The sequence below is a fragment of the Mastigoproctus giganteus genome, chromosome 8 (assembly GCF_048544385.1).
Source record: "Mastigoproctus giganteus isolate SK-2022 chromosome 8, ASM4854438v1, whole genome shotgun sequence".
NCBI classification, from domain to species: domain Eukaryota; kingdom Metazoa; phylum Arthropoda; class Arachnida; order Uropygi; family Thelyphonidae; genus Mastigoproctus; species Mastigoproctus giganteus.
This window is the reverse complement of record NC_143582.1, coordinates 202,782,402-202,808,699: the sequence shown is the minus strand read 5'-3', so window position 1 is coordinate 202,808,699 and position 26,298 is coordinate 202,782,402. Positions and strand designations below refer to the sequence as shown.

The following is a 26,298-nucleotide window of genomic DNA, read 5'->3' as shown; positions in this document are numbered from 1 at the left end:
TCACTGTATTTGTATGAAGGATTTTGAAAAAGTAACAGAAAAGGAAAAAATAACTCAGAACTCATTGTTAACACTAGCTATATCAACTGTTTGAAAATTTACCTTGTTTGCTGAACAGTCCCTCTGTGACTTTCACTTATTTCCAAAAATAAAAGAATGCCTCAAGAAATTTTCTATTGACCATGATGTGATGGCTGCTATGAATTGCTCATAGCAGCCATCACATCATGGTGGCTGCTATGAATTGCTCATGGGACCAAGCAGTCAAATTATTTAAATGTAGATTATAAGCTTTGGACCATCACTGAACTGAGTGAGTACATTTAATTTCTTGTGGATTATAAATTAAACACACACACAGTGCGAAATGTAAAATATACTAGATCTCCACATATGTCTGCAAAATTAAATGTTTTATTGATACCAAAGGATGGAAAAGAAAATTTCCTACACAAAGGCATGATCATTTCACTAAGTAAAATTGCATTTACATTGATATTCCAGATCCATTCTGGGATTCTTTTATCAAGCCATTCTATTAGAAAAAGAAAAAATATAAAAGGTAAATTGAAAATGTACTCATAGGGTTAAAAAAAAAATATATATATATATATAGACTTTTAAAGATTTTAATTAAAGACGTAACAATTACAATTTTAAAAAACATAATATAAGAGTTCCAAGTTAACTACATTATTTCAAACTGAAGAAAATATACAGTAGGTGAAAAAAATATATTGAGAGTAGGTCAAAAAATATGGGGTCAAAAAAATAATACTGACAAGTTAATGAAGACCACACAGAATAATAGTGTTATTCTGTGTGGTCAGTAATAGGGTTTTACCCCATACTCAAATTTCCTTAGATCCTGAGCATTACACTAGTATCTGATATTGAAAATGAAAGACCCATATAAGGGTCTTTCATACCTTCTGCCCACTTATATATATCATAAAAGGGTTATATATAATTAAGCAGAAGGCACGAAACTGTATTATCATACTGTTTTTGAGCATGGGTCTTTCATTGTGGTTGCTTTGGGAGTTAGGAGGAGAAAACTGGAGTTTCTATGAGCTTGGAAGATTTTTATCTGGAACAACTGGAAATATTTTTTCTGAAAGTTATGCCATTCTTCCTGTTTGTGGCTGTGGATCTTAAGTTTTTTTTTTATAAAATATGTTTCCTTGGATGTGCTGCTTAGATATGGTTAGTGGAAAGGACTGAGACTGATTTGAGATCCCATTCCACACTGCACTCAAAAGGAAGGGTCTGTTTTTCTATATCTCTATTGGATGTCTTTAGAATGTTTCCCCAGTGTAGTAGAATACCTTTTATATGATTGCCTTCTGTATACCTCCCACAACCATAGCCACATGTGAGTTTGTATACTGGCTTATGGAATTGTTGGGAATTGGCTTTGGTCTAAGTGCATGGCTGTCTCAAAGGATCTGACTATTCTGAAATTGTTTTTGGCTGATGACAGGTATATACAGAATGATGCAGTTCCTTCATTGATGGATTTTTTGGTGCTTGTTCTCATCAGTACTGATAGTTATCTTCTGTTACCCTGGAGATTGTGTTGTCCGGGTAATCATTCCTTCTGGGTAAATGTTTTTATAGTTAGTGACTCTTCCCAATGATCTGAGCCCTGGAAGACTCTAAGGGTCCTGAGATCTAATTACTCCTGCTTTGGTAGAGTGTGAATGGGATGATTTATAGCTAGGTATTTTGCGAGAATTCACAGCTTTCCTGTATATTGAATTGCTGATTTTATTGTTGTATCTGGTAAGAAGAATGTAGTGAAGAGGTAGCTTGTTGTTGGATTCTATTTCCATGGAGAACGAAATTATAGGATGATACTGGTTGAGACAGTCTTAGAATTTCTGTAATTCTTCTTTTCCATGGCTCTAAATAACTAGGACATCATTAACATACCTTTATGGACAATTTTAAGGATCACCTTTTTTGATTGATCTTGCCCTTCCCCAAATTTTGAGGAAGGGCAAGGTCAGTCAAAAAAGTTGATCCTCAAAATTCTTCATAAAGAAATGATTTTCCCATACTCAAGCCAATGTTGTATGCAGAGTTATTTAAATCAAAAATAAGCTTTCCTTACTGATAGTTCAATCAATTTTAAAATACCTTTGATGGTAATTAGTGTGACATATCCAATCAGGATTTCCTCGTCTATTTTCAAGTAAGTTTTAGTTATGGAGTAAACATGGTGTTAACATTGAAGGAAACTGAGATATCTTCTGGTTACATCTGAATGTTTTTAAGTTCCTTTAAAACATCTGTATTCTTGATGGACCTGGAGTTTTTTTTGTGATGGCAGTTCTTAGTAATCGAAGAAACCATATTTATTTTCCACGGTGAGTTTCCCACTGTTAATCAGTCTGCCTGGGAAGCTCTCTCTGTACACATTTATGTAGACACGTTAGCTTTAAATTTTACTTTTTTTTAAATCTGTTCTGAAGGTTGAGTATTTTTCAGTGCAAATGTATGTGTTGTTGTGGTCCTCTACAAGTTTTTCTAATTTCATTTCTATTTTGATACTGCTGTCATTCTTAAGTTCAGATACAGCTATTCTTTGTTGTTTGGATAAACTGACATTGATAGAGAATTTTTTTTAGCTGAAATTCTGGAGTGTATGAACAGCTTCCATGTTAACAAGGAGAACCTTCCAGCCAGACTGGCTATGATATTTGTTTTATTGATTGAAAGCCCTATCAGCAAAAAAATATCATTGTGGTCAGTCAGGTTACCAACAACCGTAGTATCAAAGAATTCCACGTTCATCAAGAATGAAGATCTGTTGAAGGCTCTGGAGCCGCCAGTCACAGGTTTCAGCAATCCTGACCTTGAGGGCAGGATTCAGTTGAATTCCAAAACATAATTTTAATTTAAGTATTAAGATTTAAATAAAACAGTGTAATAACATTCATGTAACTGTTTTTATAAATTTATTTGACTATAGCATATGGCATAATTATCCTTCCTTTATAATTCATTAACTTATGGGTAAATTTTTTTTCATTTAATAAAGATTTAATTATTATTATATTTCCAGACTCATGTTACTCTAAACTTAAATGTTCCAAGTATCAGTGAAGATAATTTTGAATCTCCACTTGCATACAAACCTGAAAGATGGTTAGACAGGTCTCGGAACCCCAACTCATTTTCTTTCTTACCCTTTGGCTTTGGACCTAGAATGTGTATTGGAAGAAGAATTGCAGAACTGGAATTACTTGTCTTAACTAGCAAGGTAGGAATAATGATTTTTCATAGTATTAAGATCATATATACAATGGGTGTCCAGAAACTAAGGTACTAACTGGAAAGCAGAATGCACACAATAGTAAACATCTCTTCACATGGGGTGCACGAGGATATAACTGCTATTACGACACTCTGCGTGCATGACATTAGTACAAATATGGCAGTAGTGATAGAAATGTGACCTAACATTGAGGTGCAGTGTCACCCAGTTTTTGATATGCTACTTGCTACTATCTCACTAAACAAATTGTGAAATATATTTCACCATGAGACATGATTGCTGAAAAAATATGATTTTGCTCCATAATAATATTGCACACAGCCATGAAAATCCAACAGTGGTTAAAGAGCATGGGTGAAAAATTTTGGAAACTCCACCACAATTCATACTTTGCACTATTAACCATCTCTTTGGAACAACTGTATAGGAAGAAATTTTAAACCACTGAAGATGTGGCAGTGATGGTCTGGCTAGAGTAACTTGACTCCTCTTTCACCAAAAAAAATTCTTTAGTAATATTTCCAATAAACTAAAATATACAGAGGTAAAATGAAGTAAAGACGGGGTAAAATTAGGAATAAAACAAATTAAGCCAGGTGGCAGTTTTCAACATCCTGTGATGTTGAAAACTGCCACCTGGCTGTTAATGATAAAATCTAGAGCAGTGTTACAATAAGTAAATAGATGAACAACAGTGGTTGGTACCAGTGCAGTATGGAAAGATAATGTTACCAGTTGCTACTCAACATGCTATTACTCTGTCTGCTATTCTTCTGGGAAATGACTTACTCAAAGATGGGATTGGTGTGAAGGCCTAAGTTACAGCAAAAGCAAGTAAGAGATGGTAGTGATATAAAATTATTCCAACCAATGACAAGGATATAGCTGAGGGGCATGGTCCCTCATGTAAATTTGATTAGGATTAAAGTGCATGTCCCACACTCCAAAACGTACAGCCAAAGGGGAATCCTGAACATTCCCCCCCCCCCACCAAGGCTGTAGTGGAGGGTATACACCATATACCCACTGGAATTTTTTAGGTGAATAGTGTATACCTTCTGGTTTTTGAAAGACTTGAAAAAACAAATATTATTAAAATATTTACTGAAAATTAAAAAATAAATTTATTAGAATTTGATTCTTAGGCAGTACTTATAGTTTTATTATTTTTAATATATATGGCGTATATATTATATAAGTAAGAAAATATGCTATATATATATATAAGCTGTATATATATATATACAGGGTCCAGTCACATTATTATGACCACCTACCTAGTATCCAGAATATGCGCCTTTCGCAGAATGCACCGCAGCCAGCCGCCGTGTGGAGGACTCAGTAAGTTTGCGGAAGGTTTCTACGGGTTGATCATGCAGACTGCAGTGCACCCTGGAGTTCCTGTAGGTTCCTTGGTGGGGGATCCATCCGTCTGATATGTCAATCGAGGTGGTCCCATAGATTTTCAATTGGGTTAAGATCCAAGGAATTTGGTGGCCAAGGGAATAGCTTGAAATCTTTGTTGTGCTTCTCAAACCACTCACAGACAATTCTGGCAACATAGCATGGCGCCTTGTCTTGCTGATAGATACAATCATCCCAGGGAACACGTTCAACATGTACGGGTGTACCTGATCAACGACGATCGATAGATAACCATTTGCGTTCAGAGGGTGCCCTCCAGAGGTATCAGCGGACCCAAGGCATGCCATGAAAACATTCCCCAGACCATAATGCCACCCCCACCAGCCTGCCTTCTGCCAACAGTCGTGTCCGGGGTGTCTGTTCTCAGAGGTTTCACGCCTAATACACCGTCCATCCACTCGGTGGAGCAGAAACCATGACTCATCAGAGAAGGCCACTCAGCCGGGATCCAGTGTCGGTATTGCTGTGCAAACTGACAGCATTGTTTGCGATGAATGGTTGTCAGCATGGGTGCTGTCACCAAGCATCTGCTCCGGAGCCCAATGCACAGCAGGGTTCGCTGCACTGTCGTGTTGGAGACCTTTCTGGTGGCCCCACGGTTCAATTGGATGGCAAGTTGAGCAACAGTAGTGCGCTGATTGGTCCTGACCAACCATTTTAGTCGACGTCCACCTCTGGGATCAATGGCGCATGGGGCTCCACAATTGGCATTTTGGGTTGTCAAAACTGTTCCATTTGTCCAGTCTCTTGATACACTTTCACCACTGCAGCACCTGAGCTTTTCTCACAAAGTCCACTGTTTCAGAAATGCTGGCACCTCTGGCCCGATAGCCGATGATCATGCCTTTTTTCAGGTCTGATAGGCCGTGTGCTTTGCCCATGACAGAGGCTGTTACTGTGTTCACAGATGCCAAACATCAAGCCTTATATGTTTGCGGTGTGTGAACTTGACATGTGCACTGTATGATTCACTAGGCATGTGTGATGTTTGCCGGAATGGGGGGTGATCATAATATTGTGACTGGACTCTGTGTATTTATATGGGGTATATGCTGTATAGCCTCTGGAATTTGATTAATAAGCACAGTATACCCTCTGCATACATAACATTCACAGAGTATACCTTCTGCTAATTTTACAACTACAGTACTGCCTCCCACCCAATAGAAGTTACAAACTTGTCTATATGGTCCCACAGATACCTTTTAGTTTGACCCAAGTAACACTCACTGCAGTCAGGGCAGTCTATATGATAAACCACCTCACTCTGTATGAATAAAGGCAAGGAAACTTTCACTTTTGAGATCAGTGACAAAATATTACAAGCAAGAAGTTCAGTACACCAGACACCTTCCACTCACAAAATCTTTTTGATAATACAACAAAGGCCTGTACAGAAGGGAATGCTTCTAGTGGTGTGGGAGGGGGGGGGGCTTAACCTGTCAAGTATTGTCTCAGGAAAGCCACATTTGTGGAGATTGTGCTTTACATAAACTATCTCTTTTTGTCTGTATGTAGTAGTACTGCAGTGGGACTAGGTGTGAAGAAACAAGGCACAAGTAGTAGAGTCCTTGTGTACTTGCACATGGGCTGTGGCAAAGAGTGTGAGAACTGACTTGCACACATTGGTTTCCTGTAGACAGAAGTTTCACTGCAGAGACCAGTGTGCCTAACTAAAATGTTTAAGAGGGAAAGAATTTATCTAATCTTTTCCAAAGTTAACTGAACATTGGGTTCAAACCTTTGACATAAGATGCTAATGCCTGGTCCTCACACAGACCTTAACTAATGCGAATATATCATCCACATATTGGTAACAAGAGGCCAAGCCAAAAACTTAGTTTCAAGATCTTGAAATCTTATTAAATCTGCTACTATGGATCTGATGAATGACTCTATGGCAGTACCCTTAATGTAGTGAAACACGCAACAACTAATAATTTACTTCTGCCTACAGGCAAAAGTAACTTATTAGTTGTAGATGAAACTCTTTGGGCCTTGGTGATAATTTGATGATTTTGAAGTCTACTACATGCTGTGATGCTTCATGTCTGGATTGTACTGAAACACTTAACACTGATTTCCAATAACAAAACAGTTAAAAATATTAAGATTGTCTTGACAAGTTCAGATGCAGTCTTTGCATGATGACACTCTGTTGTTTCTGTTCATCCATGAGGATGTATGTCACAAATTTTGCACAAACCTTCCTTTTCGCTAAATCTTCATGCATATTTTGACGAATCATCTTCTTATTCATATCCAACTCATCAGTCATCATTCTGAGCCACATTTCTCTTGCCGCAATTTCCCAAATTTTTGCAATTTTAAGAGGTTGATGGATGCCCACTTCTTGGGCCATTGCAAACAATCTCACATCCACCTTTGAATTGCTTATACCATTCAAACACAATGGTGTGACTTAACATTTCATTACCATAAACAGTTTTTAATATTTCATACAATTTTTTTTGCAGATTTTTCCAATTTAAAGCAAAATTTGGCATTTGTTCTTTGTTCCATTGCAAAATCATGACATGGAACAGTAACACTATTGATGAAATTGGTTTTTACTCTCAACCTGCCAGCCTACTGAACAATCTCTGTACCACTGTCTGTTGAAGGAAGTTTTACCTACAACATACCACTTCCATTTATTTTCAAATCATCAAACATGACTGCAACAGCACAATCCAGAACTTAATTACTGCATCTCGTATGTCAGGCGTGAAACTTTTCTGAAACAGTGGTTTGTGTAATAAAATATTATATATTCTCATGAACCATTTGTGAGGAAGTTGACATTTTAAATCATTCACTGTATATTCTTTGTCATTTATCATGTAAGGAGCAAATCAGGACTGACATTACTTCCCTCTCAAACCTTCTATGCAGAGTTCTCAATCTAAAATCTGAGGGAGGCATGTGAATACAAGTGACTATGTGGTACTAAGCCATAAGCGCAGCATTGGCAAACAGACGTCTGGTTTTGGCTTCTATTAAACAAATTTTCTATAATTCTTTTACGTTGCTGTAAATCATCTTCGGTAAGCCAAAAGTGAATGGCATTCATTCCTTTATATCAAACCCTTTTTATTGTCATTGTTGAGCAGATTTGTGAGTTGAGAGCACAGGTTTATCCAGCTTCCAGCTTGTAATATTTTGCAAGAGTTCTTGTAGATAACACCACCACCCTTGCCTTTGTCTTTATTTGTGCAGTGCAGGGTGGTTTATCATACTGACTGCCGACTGCAGCAAGAGTTACTTGGGTCAAACTAAGCAGTATCTGTGGGAGAAAACAGACAGTAACTTAGCTTGAGATTCTGCTTTGGCTGAACATTTTTGGTGTATGGGACATGCACTTGATCCTAATAAAGTTTATATGGCAGATTATACCTGTCATATCATTGCCATTTGCAGTCATATCATCAACATTTTTTGGAGTTTATATTAATACTATAAAGTGATTCCAAAGGCATTATATGCTGAAAGCCTCGAGGATTAACTCAATACTTGAGGGAATCTGCAAGGCTGTAGAGGGAAAAATTTTTAGCAGCATGGCCTACACTTGCAAGTAGAAGCAGGGCTGTAGTGAAAAAAATCCAGAGGGTATACATTGTATACCCTCTGGATTTTTTTAGGTGAATGCCTTCTGGTTTTTGAAAGAACTTTAAAAAACAAATATTATTAAAATAATTAAAATATTAAAAAAGTAAAAGAAAAATCAGCGATTTACAATAGAGAAAACGACATGCACAGGTGAACCCTGTGCATATCGTTGGTGAATGCTAGCAAACGGGTGTTGGTGAATGCTGGCGTGTCATAGGTTTGCCATCACTGTCTTAGATAAGTCAGCTGATGTTGCTGATGAATTAAATAGGTACTTTGATTGTTCTTTACTGACAAAAGACCCTTCATGCTGAAGAGAGGCTGTGCAAATGAGTTTGAGCCATATGAAACTAGTGATTTCAAAATTACTGATGACTGTTTATTAGAAAAACTTTCAAGCATAAAAGCAAGTAAAGCTCCCAGAGTTGATGCCATATACCTGGTAATTTTGTGGGTAATGGCCATAGAGTGTATTTGAACCATTGAGGTTAATTGTGAGGGCATCACTGAAATCAGGAGAGATTCCTTAGGATTGCATAAGTGTCAGCGTATGTCCAGTCCATAAAGGTGGTTCTAAGAGTGAAGCCAGTAACAACAGACTCGTTAATCAGCTTCAGTAGTAGGGAAAGTCTTAGAAGCTTTGATTAAGAAAGAAATCCAGGGACATTTAGAAATAAATATTCTGAAGGACACACAAGGGCCTGACGTAGCTGAGTGGTCAGTAGCAAGAGTGCATAGCACGCGTTCCTTGAGTGGACCGGGGCTCAAGCCCGTGACTACTAAATATGATAAATATTTGTATTGACGATTTATTGTAAACTCTACTGACTTGGTTGTCATGCCGGAGTATAAACAGAAAATTTAAAATTTAAACATGGTTTTGTTAAGGGAAAATCATGCTTAACTAACTTAATAAGCTACTCGTGAGTTGGGTGTAGCTACAATTTCAACATAGTTTATTTGGATTTTAAAAGCATTTGACTCAGTCCCTTATGAATGGTTACTTTATAAGCTGGAAGATGTTGGGATTACTAGAAAGATTCAAGAATGCAAGGTGGCCGCAGGGCAGAGGTTGTGATCAGTGGATATTCTTCAGGTTGGAGTAATGTCAAAAGTGAAGTCCTCCCAAGGATCAGTTCTTGGACCATTCTTGTTTCTGATTTTCATAAACAACATCAATGAAAGGATAAAGGGAGTGATGTCAAAATTTTCAGACAGCATAGATCGGGAGTCGTTAATGACTAGTGACAAAAAGCACTCCTTCAGAATAACTTGAACAGGCTTCAAGAATGGTCGGAAAAGTGGTAGCTGTGTTTTAATGCAGAAAAATGCAAGGTCCTACACTTGAGGAATAGTAACCCCAAAATAAATTATACAATTGGTGGGGTTGAATTAAAAACCATAGAAGAAGAAAGGGATCTGAGAGTTATGATTTGGGCAGACATGAAGTTTTCTGAGGAGTGTAAACAAGTGGCCAGGAAAGCCCATTGTGTCCTGTCAATGATTTATTGAACAGTATCCAGTGAAGATAGGGAGTTCATAATCCCACTATATAAGGAAATTGTAAGGCTGCATTTATTCAAAATGCAGTCATCCAAGTATGGAGACATCATCTATAAAAACACATTGGGCTTCTTGAAAGGGTCCAAAGACAGTCAAATGGTGAGATCGGCAAATGGGCAACCGTAGAAGGAAAAGCTTTGCTTATGTAGGCTACAGAGCTTGGCAACCAGGAACCTTAGAGGTGACCTAATTAAGATTTATAAGGCTCTGAGAGGAGTTAGTAAAATTAATGAAAGCAGAATTTTCACTGTTATAATGAATTCCAAAATGAGAAGAAGAGGTTTAGACTATACTGTAGGAAGTTTTCTTTTATCTAGCGATTTGTTGACTACTGGAATAAGTTGCCTCTGTAGGTAGTTGAAGCTGACAGTTTGAAGAAATTCGAAAGTCAACTGTATGGTTACCTAAACGAGCAGTGAAGCACATAATTTTTATTTTCTTATCTACTCTTTTTATTCGCTGGTGCAGCAAAAGCCTGTGGCTTCCTTGTACTATATGGCTATACTACTAATACTATCCCCAATTACTTTAAGCATAGCTTAGGCCTAACCTCAACTCCAGCAAGTCATCATCCAGGATAATAGGTGGAGTAACAGGACATCACATGAGCTACACTGATACTGCTTCGTTCATCTATTTATTTATTGTAACCAGTTGAATCCAGGGGGGTGACCGGGGGTGAGTTTCAAACCCAGTGGAATGAAATCACCCCCCATCCCCGGTGAAAAAATAGTAATTTTTATTTTAAAAAACATGAATTCAATAAATTTATGTCGAATGAAAATAACACGAAAAATCAAATCAACTAATGTGGTACTTTTTAGGTGGTACACGGCGAAAATAGATCACTAAAATTCAAAACACAAATTTTCAAAATAATTAAATGGGCAATATTTCTGGCTGCACAAATTGTAACTAAAAGCCACTATTTCAAGTGTCTGCATTTTTGTTTTATGATTTTCAGGTTCCCTTTATTTTCACATGAACCATCTCTTGATAGTGTTTCACACAAATGGTGTAATCATGACTAATTCTTTGTTTGTATATCGCAAACAAGATTGCAGGCCGTGAATAGGTTTGCCTGAATTGGTTCCCTGACAGATGCTATTGTAATTATAAAGTGGCCCGCAACTTTCAGGGGAGTCTTCAGCCATTAACTCAATCGTCAGCAGTTTCGCTTTATGGTTTTCACATTCCCTTTATTTGTTTTTTCACAGCAAGGGTCTACTTGTGGCTAATTCTTCCTTTGTATACCACAAACAAGACGGTTTGGTCGCAGCCTATAAACAATACATTTTATATCCTTTTTATTATATATGCATCAGGGGCGGCTCATTGGTAGGCACTGCAGAACTGCATCGCCCCCAGCTTTTTGAATCTAAATATACAGTCAACGGAGTTATCTGAAATTTTATGAAGAACAATGCAACACAATGAATATTTTTATTAACAGGTCCCACATATAGTAGTGCCTCCGTAGCCAGGTGGGAAGGAGCAGCAGTGCGTAGCACACGCTTCTTGATTAGACTGGGGTTCGAGCCCGTCACCACCAAATACGGAGGATGCGGAAAGGTCAGGGAATGACTACCACATATCCCGGAGCAATATGGCCTTAGTTGCTAATGCTCCTAAAAAAAAAACCAAATAACAGTAACCCACATATAGTATACTCATCCTCTATTTCCAATAATCATATCAATAATAAACGAATAAAAACACAGATCGTTTTCAACTTTGAAGTTTAACCGTAGGTGGAACTCTGCTTTACGCAGTTCACATTTCAGCCCTAGTGGTTGAGTCAATGCTTAGTTGGCAGGTTCCCAATACGCAATTTTAAAGGTGATAAAACAAGTCGAAGGAACTGCAGAGCGAGCAGTGCCGATTTGAACAGTGCACCAAACTCGAATGAAAAAGTTATTAATCTATTTTCAACAAATAAAAAGTGAAGAATGGATTTTATTTTTAAATAAAATTTCGAGATTACCCAAGTCGGTTAATGGTAAGTGTCCAGTTAATGTTTTGTAGTATTTTTAACCTGCTTATTATTATATTATTATTACCATCTATGTCTACCTGTCTTATAACCAAGGCAATTTAATGTCACTTTAAGAAGCAGCACCCCCATACATCAGTCACGAGCAGCCACTGATGTGCATCTGTACTGTAATATTGAAAGATTGCATGAAGATAAGTTTAGAGGACCCGAATGAATTATCGGAAAAATTAATAAATGAAGTGATTGATAACACATGCAAAGAATAAGATTATTACAATACAGTACTTACATGTTTGATTATAATTTTTTTTTTTTTTTGCAAATTTTAATCAGTGATTTTCATATTATTAAACTGTGATTATTGTCATTAATGTGGTTTTTGTGAACACTATTAGTATTTAGATGTTAAATAATAAGTATTTCCTTTTGTTTCCTATTTTGTTTTCTCATATTCTCTTATTTAACATTCATAAATATGCATAATCTGTATATTTATGCATACAGTTGTGCCCCCGTATCCGCTGATTCAGTTACTTGCGGTTAACCATGGAAAAAAAACGAAAAAACTTAACACATACTACTCATGTGTCCAAATATGATGCTTCCTTTTATTTTTTACAATGTCGATTTTAAATCAAATAGCTTTCCTTTATTTTTTACAATGCTGCATATGGTTTGGTCACCAACATTATAATGGTTCTTTAGAGATTTAACGGATGGACCATTTTCAAACTTTTAAATAATTTCAAGTTTTGTTTAATTTGAAAGCAGAACTCTTGCGTTTGCTCATCATTTTCGTAATTTCTAAACAAAAAAAAAAAAAAAAATCTGACATCCCCAACATAAATAACGAAACAAAATTTGTCCTTTTGCTGTGCGGCGGAACACAACAGTCGACGGGATGCACTAAATCAAACTAAACATTTGGTCTCTTTTTTTTTTTTTTTTTTTTTTTGTTTTTGTTTTGAGCAGTAGGAGTGTAGACAGTGGGGGTTGCAAGATAATCGGTACACTACACTAAACTTCCCAATGACAACTTATAATGCCACTTCTTGTCGCTTATTTACGACTTGCAAAATATCTGTTTATACCTATTCTAGTTATTACTTGAATTTTATGATTTCTGGTCGATTTTTTTTTTTTTTTTTTTAATTTGGAGTCTTGAAGTGTCCCATTTAATCCAATCCAGGTAAATCGAGAGTCTGCTGTACTTTATTATTACCGTATTTAATGTTGGTAATGTCTTACTGTGTATTTAATTTATCAATTAAACTTTATTATACATATGCATGTACAAGAAAATCATGTTATATAAGGGTCAGCAAGTGTTCGCTTATATCCGCAGTTTCAGCCATCCACGGTAGGTCTCGGAACGTATCCACCGCAGATACGGGGGTCTTACTGTGTATATATATATATATATATATATACTAAATAGATACGTTATAGTGTAAAGTTAATATCTTTAAAGTTTGAAAATCCATATAGCCATAGTCCTGCCATATCTCCAGTATACATGAAAACCAAAATATAAATCATATTAAGTAAATTAATAAAATAATAAAATAATAAGCCCAACACAGGAAAATTATTTTGCAAGGAACTTTGTCGAGGGCTAAACCCTTACAAAATAACCAACCCATGCTAGACTGAGCCATCGGTTTCTGTTATCATCTGCCTGTATACTAAAGCCAAAATAATATAATAGTGGAAATGTGGAATAATTTAGTATAACATTAACGTAAGATTTGAGACAAATGTAAGTCTAGAATGCCAAAACAACAAGTGTCGTACCGTAATACATAACAACAATTTATAAATGATACAGGCTGGATGATATTTAGCCCGACCGATCGCTACCACATTATAAGCACAACTGAGTAAGGGTTTAGCCCTCGACAAAGTTCCTTGCAAAATAATTTTCCTGTGTTGAGCTTATTATTTTATTATTTTATTAATTTACTTAATATGATTTATATTTTGGTTTTCATGTATACTGGAGATATGGCAGGACTATGGCTATATGGATTTTCAAACTTTAAAGATATTAACTTTACACTATAACGTATCTATTTAGTATATACATAACGTCCGATGTAATGTTCGATCGTTTGATGGCATTAATTGGGTGTTCTATATATTACACTTTAACTATAATTTTACATCTTTACAACCTAAACTCAGTAATTTTATGGATGCTTTATATATATATATATATGCATATTATGCATAAATATAAATATACAGATTAAATATACAAATATTAAATAATAATAAAAAATATACCACATGTAATCCCCCAAAATTTACATTCTTTCCTCCCCGGTGCATGTACCCCCGAAGTTTACATTCTCTCTCCCACCCGGTGCAAACGCTCTGGATTCAACACTGATTGTAACACTGTGGTTGACAAAGACATCCATACATTAGCATTAATAGCACATGATGCAAGAAAGCAAGCTTATATAGCATCGGCCAAAAAATAAAACCTTTTCCATTTCACTCATCCATTCACTCCAAATATTTGTCTAGTTCTGTCTTGAACTTATTTAAGTTTTTTGACCTCCACTACAACAGATGGAAATTTGTTCCAACTATCAACCACCCACTGGCTAAAGGCAAATTTCTGCACATCTGTTCTTCAATTATCTTTCCTCAATTTGAATTTGTCCCCTCGGGTGAGTAATCTGAGCAAGAGGAAGAATCCCATCAGCATTGAGCATGCTCAAACCATTCAAGGCCTTATAAACCTCAATTAGATCACCTTGCAGGTGCCTAGTCTCCAGACGCTGCAATTTGCAGAACTTAAGCCTTTCTTGGTAGCCGCAACCCTTTGTTCCACTCACCAATCTCGTTGCCCTTCTCTGTACATGTTTAAAGTTACCACTTGTATTTTTATTAATGCTTTTACCATTTTTAATTCTGCATATTTTTAGTTGAAGATAATAGAGAATTTTTTGACATTGTTCACTCATGCAGAGAAAGGTGGTTTATCACATAGACTGCCCTTTATGGAGTGAGTATTGTTTGGGTCAAACTAAAGGTGCATGCAAAACTGCACAGACAAACACTTAACTCAAGATTCTCTTTTGGCCGAACATTTTTGTTATGGGATTTGATCCTAATTAAGTTTGTGGTAGATCATGTCTGTCTGCCATATGTTGAAACCCACCATTCATTGGAATCACTTCATACCAATACCATCCTATTTTTTTTATTTAAAAATTTTTTTTTTGTTTTAATTCTGCTTTTAACCTGTTCTTACTTTTATTTTTAACGAAGCAGTTTTAATATATCAATACACATTTTAGTTGGTTAGAAATATTAATGAATTTCTGATGTGCATTCCCAACCTAAAAGGCAGCTTTCATTCTATTCTTATCCCTATTTCTTTGCAAGTTTCAAATGCATGAACTTGTGGCAGAACTAATGCGTAACTGTGGTTGGTCAGTTTTTGTTATTAAGTTTAATGACACAAGAGCTACTAAGGCCAAATTGTGTCAGTTCATAGTTTATTTCTTATATCCATATACCTTTTAACAATTTAATTATATACTTGCGTTTAGGCTCATACAATTTAAGTATGTTAACAGTTCTTCTATGTTTGCATGATTTCCAAGAAAATGAGAAAACCTGGGATTCATTTAATTTGCTGAATGACTGAAAGGTGCTAGAACGGATTGATAAGTAAAGAGGACAGTCTACAAGAAAGTGGTGAACTGTAAGTTGTGTCTGACAAGATGTGCACTGGGGTGGGTCTTCTCTCAATAATAAAAACAGGTGTGTAATATGAGTATGCCAAATTCTGAGTTTTGCCAATACCACTTCTTCTCATCTGTTTCATCTGAATCCAGACAGCCACAACTCTGGTTTTTGTTTGATCTGGTAAAATTTGTTGTTGGTATTACTTAGCCAGATTTGTGACGAGTTTCCATAACGTGCCATGTGAATTACAGGCTTGTAATCCGTATATGGAACCTGAAAGCTCTGCGAGAATGTGGTAAGATGTTTTTTAGTGGCAAGATCAGCAGACTCATTTCCTGGAATTCCTGAATGTCTCGGAACCCAACAAAATGATACTGATTGATTGGACTTTTTGCATGAGAGTAACTGACAGTGAATAGTTTTCAGTGTAGGATGAAGGCAGAGAACTTCTCCCTTATGGCAAAGACTTCACTGAGAGAGTCAGTAGAGATTAGGGATGGTGAAATGGAGCATTCAACAATCTGTTCAAGTGCAAGCTTTATGGCATACAGCTCAGCAGTGAAGATACTGCATGTGGCTGGTAATGAGGCTGTAACGGTAAATGACGGAAAAACCGCTGCAGCACCTACAGTGTTTTTAGTTTTTGATCTGTCAGTGTATATTGCACGGGAATTGCAGATGAGGTTGTTATGGGTTACATGCAGCTGTTTGATATTGGGTTACATGCAGCTGTTGAAAAAAAGCCGTGAATTAGGGTTGAATTTGAAAGTATCTGCAATTCTGCCCAGACATGATAGAAGGGAGTATATGATGAGAGCCTTGTCAATCAATTCGGCCCTGGAAAGATTGGGCAAGGCTCAAGGGGTAGAATTTTTTTCAGCCTGGTCTGTACTTGTTAACAGGAGAGACTGCTTCTACAGGGATGGGATACACTTAAATAGAAAGGGTGCAAGAATATTTGCTGATGCTATCGAGGCAGCGTTAGGTGGGTCGGTAAACTGTTACCTTGGGGGGGATACACAGACTAATAGATTAACAGTAGCCACTGGCAGAGGTGAAAGTGATTCTTGCACTGCTTCTATTGGAATGAGCAGCAGCCTGGAAAACAAGATGCAGGGTATTTCAGAGACTGCTGGGAGTCACTGCAGTACAAGTAAACACATGGGTTGTGTTAGGATAGCTAAGAATAGGAACAGGTGCATGTATACTTGCATGTACACCAATCCTAGGAGTTTGGTAAATAAATTCAATGAATTTGAGGTATTGCTCAGAACATCAAAGCCAGATATTGTTGGGATATCAGAGACATGGTGTCACACAGAAATAAGGAATGCAGAACTGGAATTTGGGGAGTACAATGTGTACAGGAAGGATAGACAAGATAGGAAGGGAGGATGGGTTATACTATTAGTTAAGAAACAAATCCAAGGAAGTGAAGCCAGTCGACATCGCTGGACAGTGCAGTGTCGAGTCAGTTTGGTGTGACATAAGCATTGGGAGATCAAAATTGAGAGTAGGAGTGTGCTATAGGCCTAATGACTGAAGAGTATAATAAGAAACTGTACAGGGAAATAGAGTGGGCCAGTAAATCAGAGTCTTATAATGGGGGATTTTAATTTCCCAGATATTGACTGGAATTTGTGGGTTGGTCACTCACACACTGGCAATGCTTTTGTGGATATATTGCATGATTGTTTTCTACATCAGCATGTTCGGGAGGCAACTAGAGGGAGTAATACTCTTTATCTGATTATCAGTAGTGATTCTTCATGCATTAAGAATCTGCAGATAAAGGAACCACTAGGTGGCAGTGATCACAGTGTGCTGAAGTGGGATTTATTCAAAGAGGTAACTACCATCAGGGGTAAAGGGAAAGGTTTTTGCTTTCGTAAAGGCAACTACGGTTGGTCTGAGACAGTATTTAAATTCTGTACAATGGGACCAACTGATGATGTTACCAAAAGCAAATTCAAAATGGGAAGCATTCAAAGAACTTATCTTGGAAGCTACTAGACTTTACATACCAACTAAGAAATATTGTTCAAGGTTTAGGCCTAAATGGATGTCAGATGAACTAATGAGACATATGGCAGAGAAGAAAAATGCATGGGATACATATATATTAATGGGTGACATGGAAGCCTATGATAGATATAATCTGGTCTGTAACCAAGTCACAAAGGAGATTAGGCAGGCAAAGGCAGATTATGAGAAATCCTTGGCAAAGGATGCAAAGAAAAACAGAAAAGAGTTCTTTACCTATGTAAACTCTAGAAGGAAAGGGATGAATCAGATTGGTCCACTGGATATTGATGGTTCAACAGTTGAGGATCCTGCTCAGGTGGCGAACAAACTAAACGATATTTTGCATCTACATTCACACATGAGGAGTTATTCGGGAAGGGGAATGCCAGAGGTGAAGTAAACTCTGGCAGTGAGCTAGATGATTTTGTAATAACTGAGAGGAAAGTGGAGGAGAAATTGTTGAGGATAAACATAAAAAAGGCACCCGGGATGGATGGGATCTATCCAGTTATATTAAAGGAGGCAGCAAAGGAAGTAAGCAAACCCTTAGCCATAATTATGAGAGCTTCTTTGGACTCAGGGGAGGTACCCATAAACTGGAGATGTGCAAATGTGACCCCAATTCACAAAGGAGGATCAAAGACTGACACAAGTAATTATAGACCCTGTGAGTTTAACTTCTGTTCCAGGAAAATTAATGGAGGCACTGGTTAAAGAAGCACTGCAGGATCATCTAGACAAGACTTCAGTTATAGCTCGGACACAGCATGGTTTTGTTAAGGGAAAGTCTTGCCTGACCAATTTGATTGGATACTATGATGCAGTCACAAAAGAACTGGATGCAGAGAATAACTTTGATATTATATATTTGGATCTTAGAAAGGCTTTTGATACTGTTGCACATGGAAGACTGCTGCACAAATTAGAGCAGTGTGGCATTGGAGGCAAATTGCTGCTATGGATAAAGGGATGGTTGAGGGGGAGAAGACACAGAGTGGTAATCAATGGACACTGCTCATCGTGGACTAATGTTATTAGTGGAGTCCCTCTGGGTTCAGTGTTGGGTCCATTGTTGTTTTCTGTATTTATAAATGATATTGATGATGGTATATCAAGCTTAATGTCCAAGTTTGCAGACGATACAAAGGCTGGCAGGGTTGTTAAGGACACTACTGACACTATGCTGCTGCAACAGGATCTGGAAAGGTTGAGCAGATGGGCTGAGAGGTGGCAAATGAAGTTTAACATTGACAGATGTAAAGTACTACATATGGGGAAACAGTAACCCCAGAGCAACGTATCAACTCTGTAGTACTACACTGACAGTGGTAGAGAATGAAAAGGACCTGGGGTTAATTGTGCAGGCAGATATGAAGTTTTCTGAGCAGTGCAGACAGGCTGCAAGAGTAGCTCATGGTGTCTTGTCAATGATATACAGGAATATTTCTAGAAAGGATAAGGAGGTGATTGTTCCCTTGTATAAGCAATGGTCAGGCCACACCTTGAGTACTGTATATAGGTCTGGAGGCCTCATTTCAAGAAGGATGTAGAGCTTCTGGAATGAGTACAGAAAAGGGCAACATTGATTAGTGAATGGAACAAAGGGTTGCTCTTACGAAGAAAGGCTTAAGTTTTGCAAATTACAGTGTCTGGAGACTAGGCACTGGCGAGGTGATCTTATAGAGGTGTATAAAGCCTTGAATGGTTTGAGCATGCTCAATGCCGATGGGATTCTTCCTCTTGCTCAGAATAATCACCTGAGAGGGCATAAATTCAAATTGAGGAAAGACATGTAGGATAGATGTGCGGAAATTTGTCTTTAGCCAGCGGGTAGTTGGTTGGTGGAACAGACTTCCATCCCTTGTTGTGGAAGTTGATAGCCTAAATAAATTTAAGGCTCAGCTGGACAGGTATTTCGAACGAACGGAGGGGTGAAATGGGAGTGGGTTTTTTTTTTTTTTTTGGCTGATGCTTATGCAGCATCAGCCAATCTTGCATCATATGCCTCTACTAATGCTAATATTGGCAGAAGCTAAAACATCCTTTCCCCATCGGAGAAAGTAGTCATCATGAGAGGCATGAAAACGTAACAAAGATGTTATAGGAACAGTGGTGTCCTTAGAAATGCCACTTAGATCAACATTCCAAGTATAAAGAAGTTCTTTAAGTCTTTGGCCTATAATTTTGAACCAGGGAAGGATCTTTGCTTGGTTTTGGTATGCCGATAATGAATGAATGGCACCAGGAATAAGGATAGGTATTTTCAGAGAAAATCCAATTTTAGAAAATCAACAGGGTACACAAGTCCTTTTCATGTAAATTCTTCAGCATAATGTTATGAACACCATTTGGCCCTGAAGCACTGTTTGGAGGTCTATTTAATGATTCTTTCAGTTCTATTAATGTAAAGGGTTGGTTGTAAGGAAAGGAGTGGCACGTTGAGAAGTTAATTTTATACTGTTCAGCACCATTTATAATGCTCTGTAAGGAGGATGCATAGGAAGCAGAAGCAGATGTGGTGGCAAAAGATTCTGCTAAAGCATTGGCAACTTCTTCAAGAGTAGACATGTCTTTCCCTTTCCAGTGAAGTATCGTAGAGGGCAGCTGAACAAATTTGCCATTTAGAGCCTGTATCCTTCTTCAGATGATCCATGTGTCAGTGTCTTTTTTTTTTTTTTATGAAAATCCCAAACACGAAAGGTATCAAAACCTATAGTACTTAGTACGATGCATGAGTTGAAGGAGAAGTATGGGGGAGGGGGGTGCTGGAAACTTTGCTCTAGAGACTAAACATGGGTTTCATCACTTCAAGCCTCCAATAAGCAAAGTGGTGGTATTTCACCAGTTGATGAAAGTCATCTACCACCTACTGACTTTTTTTTTTTGTGATGGTTGATGCAAAAGCAATCCACGAATCACATTTTTTTTTCCCCTTCTAATTTGCCTTGCTTTTAGCCTTTTATAAGCAATTAAGTTAGTGGTGGTAGGACACTTCCAAAAATTATTCCATGCATGGTTTTTCTCTTGTTTGGCAATAGAGCACTCTGAATTCTGCCAGTGATTTCGGTGAGTGCAATATGTCTTGGATTTTGGAATGAAAGCATTTGCCGCAATCAGAATCTGACTGGTTATGTAAGGTAGTTACATCAATATGTTTCTGTTGGACATAAATTCTGTCTAAGAGCATTTTGGGCAGAATAGCCATCCCAGTTTGCCTTACTAAACTTCCAACTGGATTGTTGCTCGGGATTTTGAGTTATCGCTGTTTGTATTGAGCAAATAATTGGAAAGTGGTCACTGTTAAAGGGATTGGATAATACCGACCATGTCAGGATTGGAAAGATGGATGGAGAGAAAATTGGCAAGTCAACTGCAGAAGTAGATCCTCTAAGTAAGTGGATGTAAGTAGGAGATCCAAAGTTTAGTAAATCAAGATCACTATTATTTATAAATTCTTCAATTAATTTGCCTCTTCTGTCCATTGTTGCAGACCCCCGCAATGGATGGTGTCCATTAAAGTCACTGAAAAGACAAATTAGAGTTGGGAGTTGTGTAATGAGGCTGTCAAGTTCTGAATGGGGAAGAGGTAGAGATGGTGGAATATAAACGGTAACAAGGGTAATTGATGTACCAACTGCAATACGAGTAGTCACAGCTTCTAAATTTGTTCTTAACTGGGTCGACTTGAATGGCACATTAGAATTAACCAGAATGGTTGCTCTTCCACGTGCAGGAGACAGAGTTCTATCTTGTCTGTACATCATATAATTGGAGAATTTTGGCAAAATTTGGGTGACAAGAATGTTTCCTGTAGGCATACAGTTATGGGGTTGAACTGAGCTATTAAATCCCTTAAGTCATCAGAATGACTGCTTAATCCTCTTCAATTCCACTGTATGATGTTATGCATTATTTAGGTTTATCTGAGGATGATTCATCTGGCTGTTTTTTGGATGCAGGGCATTTTTTTTTTTTTTTCAGTCTCTTTTTGGGAATGTGGGGCAACCAGTATCCATAGTGTCATTGGCATGCAATTCTAGGATGGATTTCTCATAATCTGGGTGGCGCCTCCATAGCCAGGTGGGCAGGAGCAGCAGTGTGTAGCATACACTTCTTGATTAGACCAGGGTTCGAGCCCTTGACCACCAAATACGGAGGATGCGGAAAGGTCAGGGAATGACCACTGCATATCCCCGGAGCAATATGGGCTTAGTTGCTAATGCTCCTAAAAACCGAATAACAACAACATAATCTGGGTGTATATCCACTTTTATACTGTTGGTGTGTGGTTTGGTTTCCTTACAATCTTTAGTAGTTTTCGTTCTTTCAGTGTCCTGCAAGACTGTTGGAGTATTAGATGGGATACTAATTGGAGTGTTTGTGGCTTCACTGGTTTTAGTTTAGGAGTATCTTTTCTGGAGGTTGATAAGGTTTCTTTAACCCAATTTGCCAAAGAGGTGTTCAGTGGTATTGACACATCTGTTTGAGCTGCAGTTGAAAGATAGCTTTGGGTGCGAGACGCATAGGATTGACTGGGTTAACATAATTTGTCTGCACGCTTCAGGATTGTTACTTTATGTTCTATTTTGTATCTCTGAATTTTCTTTCCAGTTTTTCACATATCACATGATATAGAAAATGCAGGATGACTTTCTTTGCAATTAGGACACATGGGGGTTGTGGCTGAGCAATATGCTTGTGTATGGTCCTTAGAGCCACATACAGGACAGATGGCATCACCTCTGCATGCGTGCCGAGAATGGCCATATTTCTGGCATTTAAAACAGACAGTGAAGAGGATTCAGGATGTACAGCCAAATCCAGCAGTTTAAATAGCCAGCTTTTACAGTGGATGGTCATGAGTGCTGAAGGTTAAAATGATGGATCAAGTTGGTACGAGATTTCCATCTTTTTTAATCATTATGCGCTTCTCACTGATTATCTTTTGATTACTAAGTTCTTGGACTAATTCCTCCTCAGACACTGAAAGTAGGTCCCACCCTGTGATGGTGCCTTTCAATGAATTTAAAGTATTGTGGGGAGTAACAGATACTGGCAACCCAACAAATGTTTTTGTCTTTAATAGCCACTCAGAATGTTTGGTGGTGGCTGTTTCAACCAGGAGGTCTCCTGATTGTAGTCTCTTCACCATTTTTGGTGATCCTGCAATAGATTCCAAAAATATTTTTGGATCATAAATAGTGATAACTTGCCCACAGGCTGGGTAGACAGAGAGTGTGTCACCAGAAAATTAGGCCACTCTGTTTCTCTTTGAATTCTTTTAGATTGGTTTGTGTCATTTTCATTGGACATTTCTGACCTTGATGGCTCTAAAGGAGGAAAATTATGAAGTCCATCTTTGCTCCTTTTAGCCCCGGGAGAGCAACTTTCTTCTCCCAGGTTACTGACCCTGCCAAATGGAGGCAGGAGCTGTGCCACCAGTGACCAAGCGGTTGAGGAATTTAGTTGGGTTATATATATATATATAAAAGGAAAGAAAGGTAAATTTCCTTCTGGAATCTTACTTGAAAGCTTTTAAGTAAAGAATCACTTGAGTAAAACAGGAAGAAAAGACACTTGAAAATAAATATAACTTATTCGCTGAGAAAGAGCACTCTATATATGGCACAAAAGATCACTAGGTCACTATTGCTTGGCACTCGGGGGCCTTTGTAGTTGATTGGGGATTTTGCAGAAAAATAATGTCTCTGTTCTATGCCCATTATGAATATTGTATCCCTGTGTTAATAGGAAATAAGGTATATTAATTAATAAATAATATACCTTATTTCCCACACTGCCTTGAAAAATTAACCAATGCACACTGTTTCACTTCATTTTCAACTTCCACCATCTCACCTTATGTTGGCCAAAGTCATCAGAATACCTAGATGGTCATGGAGGTCCATAAGGCTATCACAGAGGTTACCAAATCTCATGCTGCTACTTACATATGGGTAAATGCTGAAAGTCCCTTTTGAACGTTCCTGATTTTAAAAGTTGGTTAAGATTCATGTGTGGTACATTTGTCAGCATAGTAGGAGCTGGAAGAGGGGGGTATGGTCAAGTTTCATTGTTGACGTTTTTAAACATGCTGTGACTAACAACTGTGGCACTGCTGTCGCTTGTGTTAAAACAGTGTCAGTGCAACAGAAAGTGCAGGCAGTGGTGAGGTTTGCAGAGAGCAAATCTGTTGTCACAGTTCAAAGGAATTTTAGATGTGGGTTGAACAAAAATGTACCTGATCCAAAGTCTATACAAAGATGGTACGGGACATTTTTGAACACCAGTAGTGTGCATAAAAAACATGGAGGAGGTTGTCAAAACATCTCAGAAGAGTAAGCTGAAGAGGCATGTGCTATACTTGTTTGTAGTTCACAGAAATCAATGAGGTGTGCATCAAGGGAATTTAATATGCCCTGTGCAACTCTGCATGTACACCTATAAATTGCAAATGGTTCAAGAAAACAAGCCAAGTGACAAACCACAGCGACAAAACTTCGCTAATGATATTCTTGATTGCATTGACCAAAACCATGATTTCTTGAGTCATGTTATGTTTTATGATGAGGCAACTTTCCTACTTCAGGAAAAGTTAGCTGCCATAATGTTCGAATATGGAGTTCTGAAAACCCAGACTGTATTTAAGAGCAAGTTCAAGACAGCCCAAAATTAGAATGTGGTCTTATGAAGGACTGATTATCAGGCTGTTCTTCTTGGAGCATACCATTGCAGGAATCACATATCTAGATATGCTGGAGTAATACGCACTTCCTCAGATTGCACACTTACAGCCCAACATAACCTTTCGGCAAGATGGAGCACTGCCTTGTTGGAGCTTGCAGGTGTGTCCTGCTCTGAATGACATGTTCCTGGACCATTGGATTGGGTGTGGTGAACTAATACTATGGGCCCCTCATTCACATCACATAACTCCCTTAGATTTCTTCTTCTGGAGCTGTGTGAAAGAGTTTATTTCACCAAGGTATCTAACATTGCCATCTTACATGCATTGTGCAAGCAGTTGCCACTATCAGTGCAGATATGTTTGAGTGAACCTGCTTTGAAAGAGTATCAGTGGACATTCTTCACTGCACGAAAGGAACTCATAGAAGTCTGCTGTCTTTTTTTTTTATTATAAACTGTTCGAGTTTTCTTTCCTAATAAAAGTTATTAACATTTCCTAGCACACTGGATTTTCTTTTGCGAGACATTTAAAATCAGGGATGTTCAAAAGGGACGCCTTTATTTAAAAGACAACAGTCCATTTTAAAATGTACAAGGCTTTGCACTTTCAAACAGACTTAGAGAATGGTGATAACCATTTTGAATTGTATCTAACATAATTAAAATGTGAAATCGAGGTAGCATTTATGTCCACTGTGACAGTATAGCAATTTTGCCACTTGACACTTTTTTGGAGGGATTTAGGATTGAGTCCTGCTGCAAACTGGAGGAATTAGTAGAGCTCTTTTCAGTTTATGTTGAGTTAGCCAACCCTGAGCAGACCCTCCCCCTCCCAGTTTATTCTGAGATTGTTTCAGCCTACACAACATGAAAATCCTCCACCTGTGACTGCCTGCTTGAATAGATCAAATATACGACATAGGTGTAGAACCCACCTGGGACAGTGGATGCTCTCTGCTTGGATCATAGACACTGTAGAAGAGGGTCACTGTTCAAATTACTGTAACCTACTGCTACAATCTTCTAGATCAGCGTCGCCAAAACTACTGAGGTCTATGGACCCCTTCAAAAATCAAAAAAAGTTTCAGACCCCTATATATATATATATATATATATGTGTGTGTGTAAACACATATTACTTGATAACCCTTCTGAATATTTTGCAGACCCTCTGGAACTGGTCTACAGATCCAATTTGCAAAATGCTGTTCTAGATAAACAGAAAACTCACTACACCATCATTATGTAAGACTTCAATGCTAAGGTCGGAAAGAGACAAAACAGCACAGAAAGGAAAACTATAGGAAATTTTGGAATTGGTGAAAGAAATGAAAGAGGTGAAAGGCTTATGGAATTTGCAGAATCTCGAGGAATGTCAGTAATGAACACTTTTTTCAAGAAAAGGGTGAACAGGAAGTGGACATGGAAGAGCCCAAATTGATTAAACTAATGAAATTAACTTCATCCTCACTAACAGAAGATATATTGCGACTTATGTTACCATCCTGAACAAGGTAAATTTTGGAAGTGATCATAGAATGGTAAGATGCAAGAAGAGAAAGGAAAAACTGACGAGTAAATAATACAAAGGTCTTTGAGATAATAGAAGAGGAGAAAAAGCAGTATGTACTGGAATTTAAGAATAAGTTTGAGCTTCTGCAGACTGCTCAGGACCAAGATATCAACAAGGAATACAACAACTTTCTGAAAGTGATAAAGCCTGAGAAACCTATAAGCAAAAAGAAATCCAAAGAAAAAATTAGTCAAGAAACACTTGTCATGGTGAACTGAAGACATCAAATGAAGAACAAGATAAACATTAACAAGGACCAAATTGAGCATACTGAGTTATGCAAAGCCATTAGAAAGAGACTTAAAGAGGACATAAGAAGATTTAACACAAGAAAAGTAGAACAAGCATTAAGGGAAAACAAAGGACTTAAATCAGCAGTTATGAGCAGTAATACAGAAAGACAAATGATACTGAACCTGAACAATAGCGATG

The 26,298-nt window shown here is 37.7% G+C and overlaps 1 protein-coding gene across 3 annotated transcripts in view; it reads left to right on the top strand.

Annotated features, from left to right (window-relative positions):
* LOC150082201 (putative cytochrome P450 12a5, mitochondrial) overlaps positions 1–26,298 on the top strand; it is a 125,952-nt gene that overhangs the window by 87,266 nt on the left and 12,388 nt on the right. For all 3 annotated transcript variants that reach the window (XM_090380049.1, XM_090380048.1, XM_090380047.1), the window contains one exon: positions 3,071–3,268. In XM_090380049.1, coding sequence (XP_090236175.1) covers positions 3,071–3,268 — 198 coding nt within the window. The remainder of the gene's footprint in view (positions 1–3,070; positions 3,269–26,298) is intronic.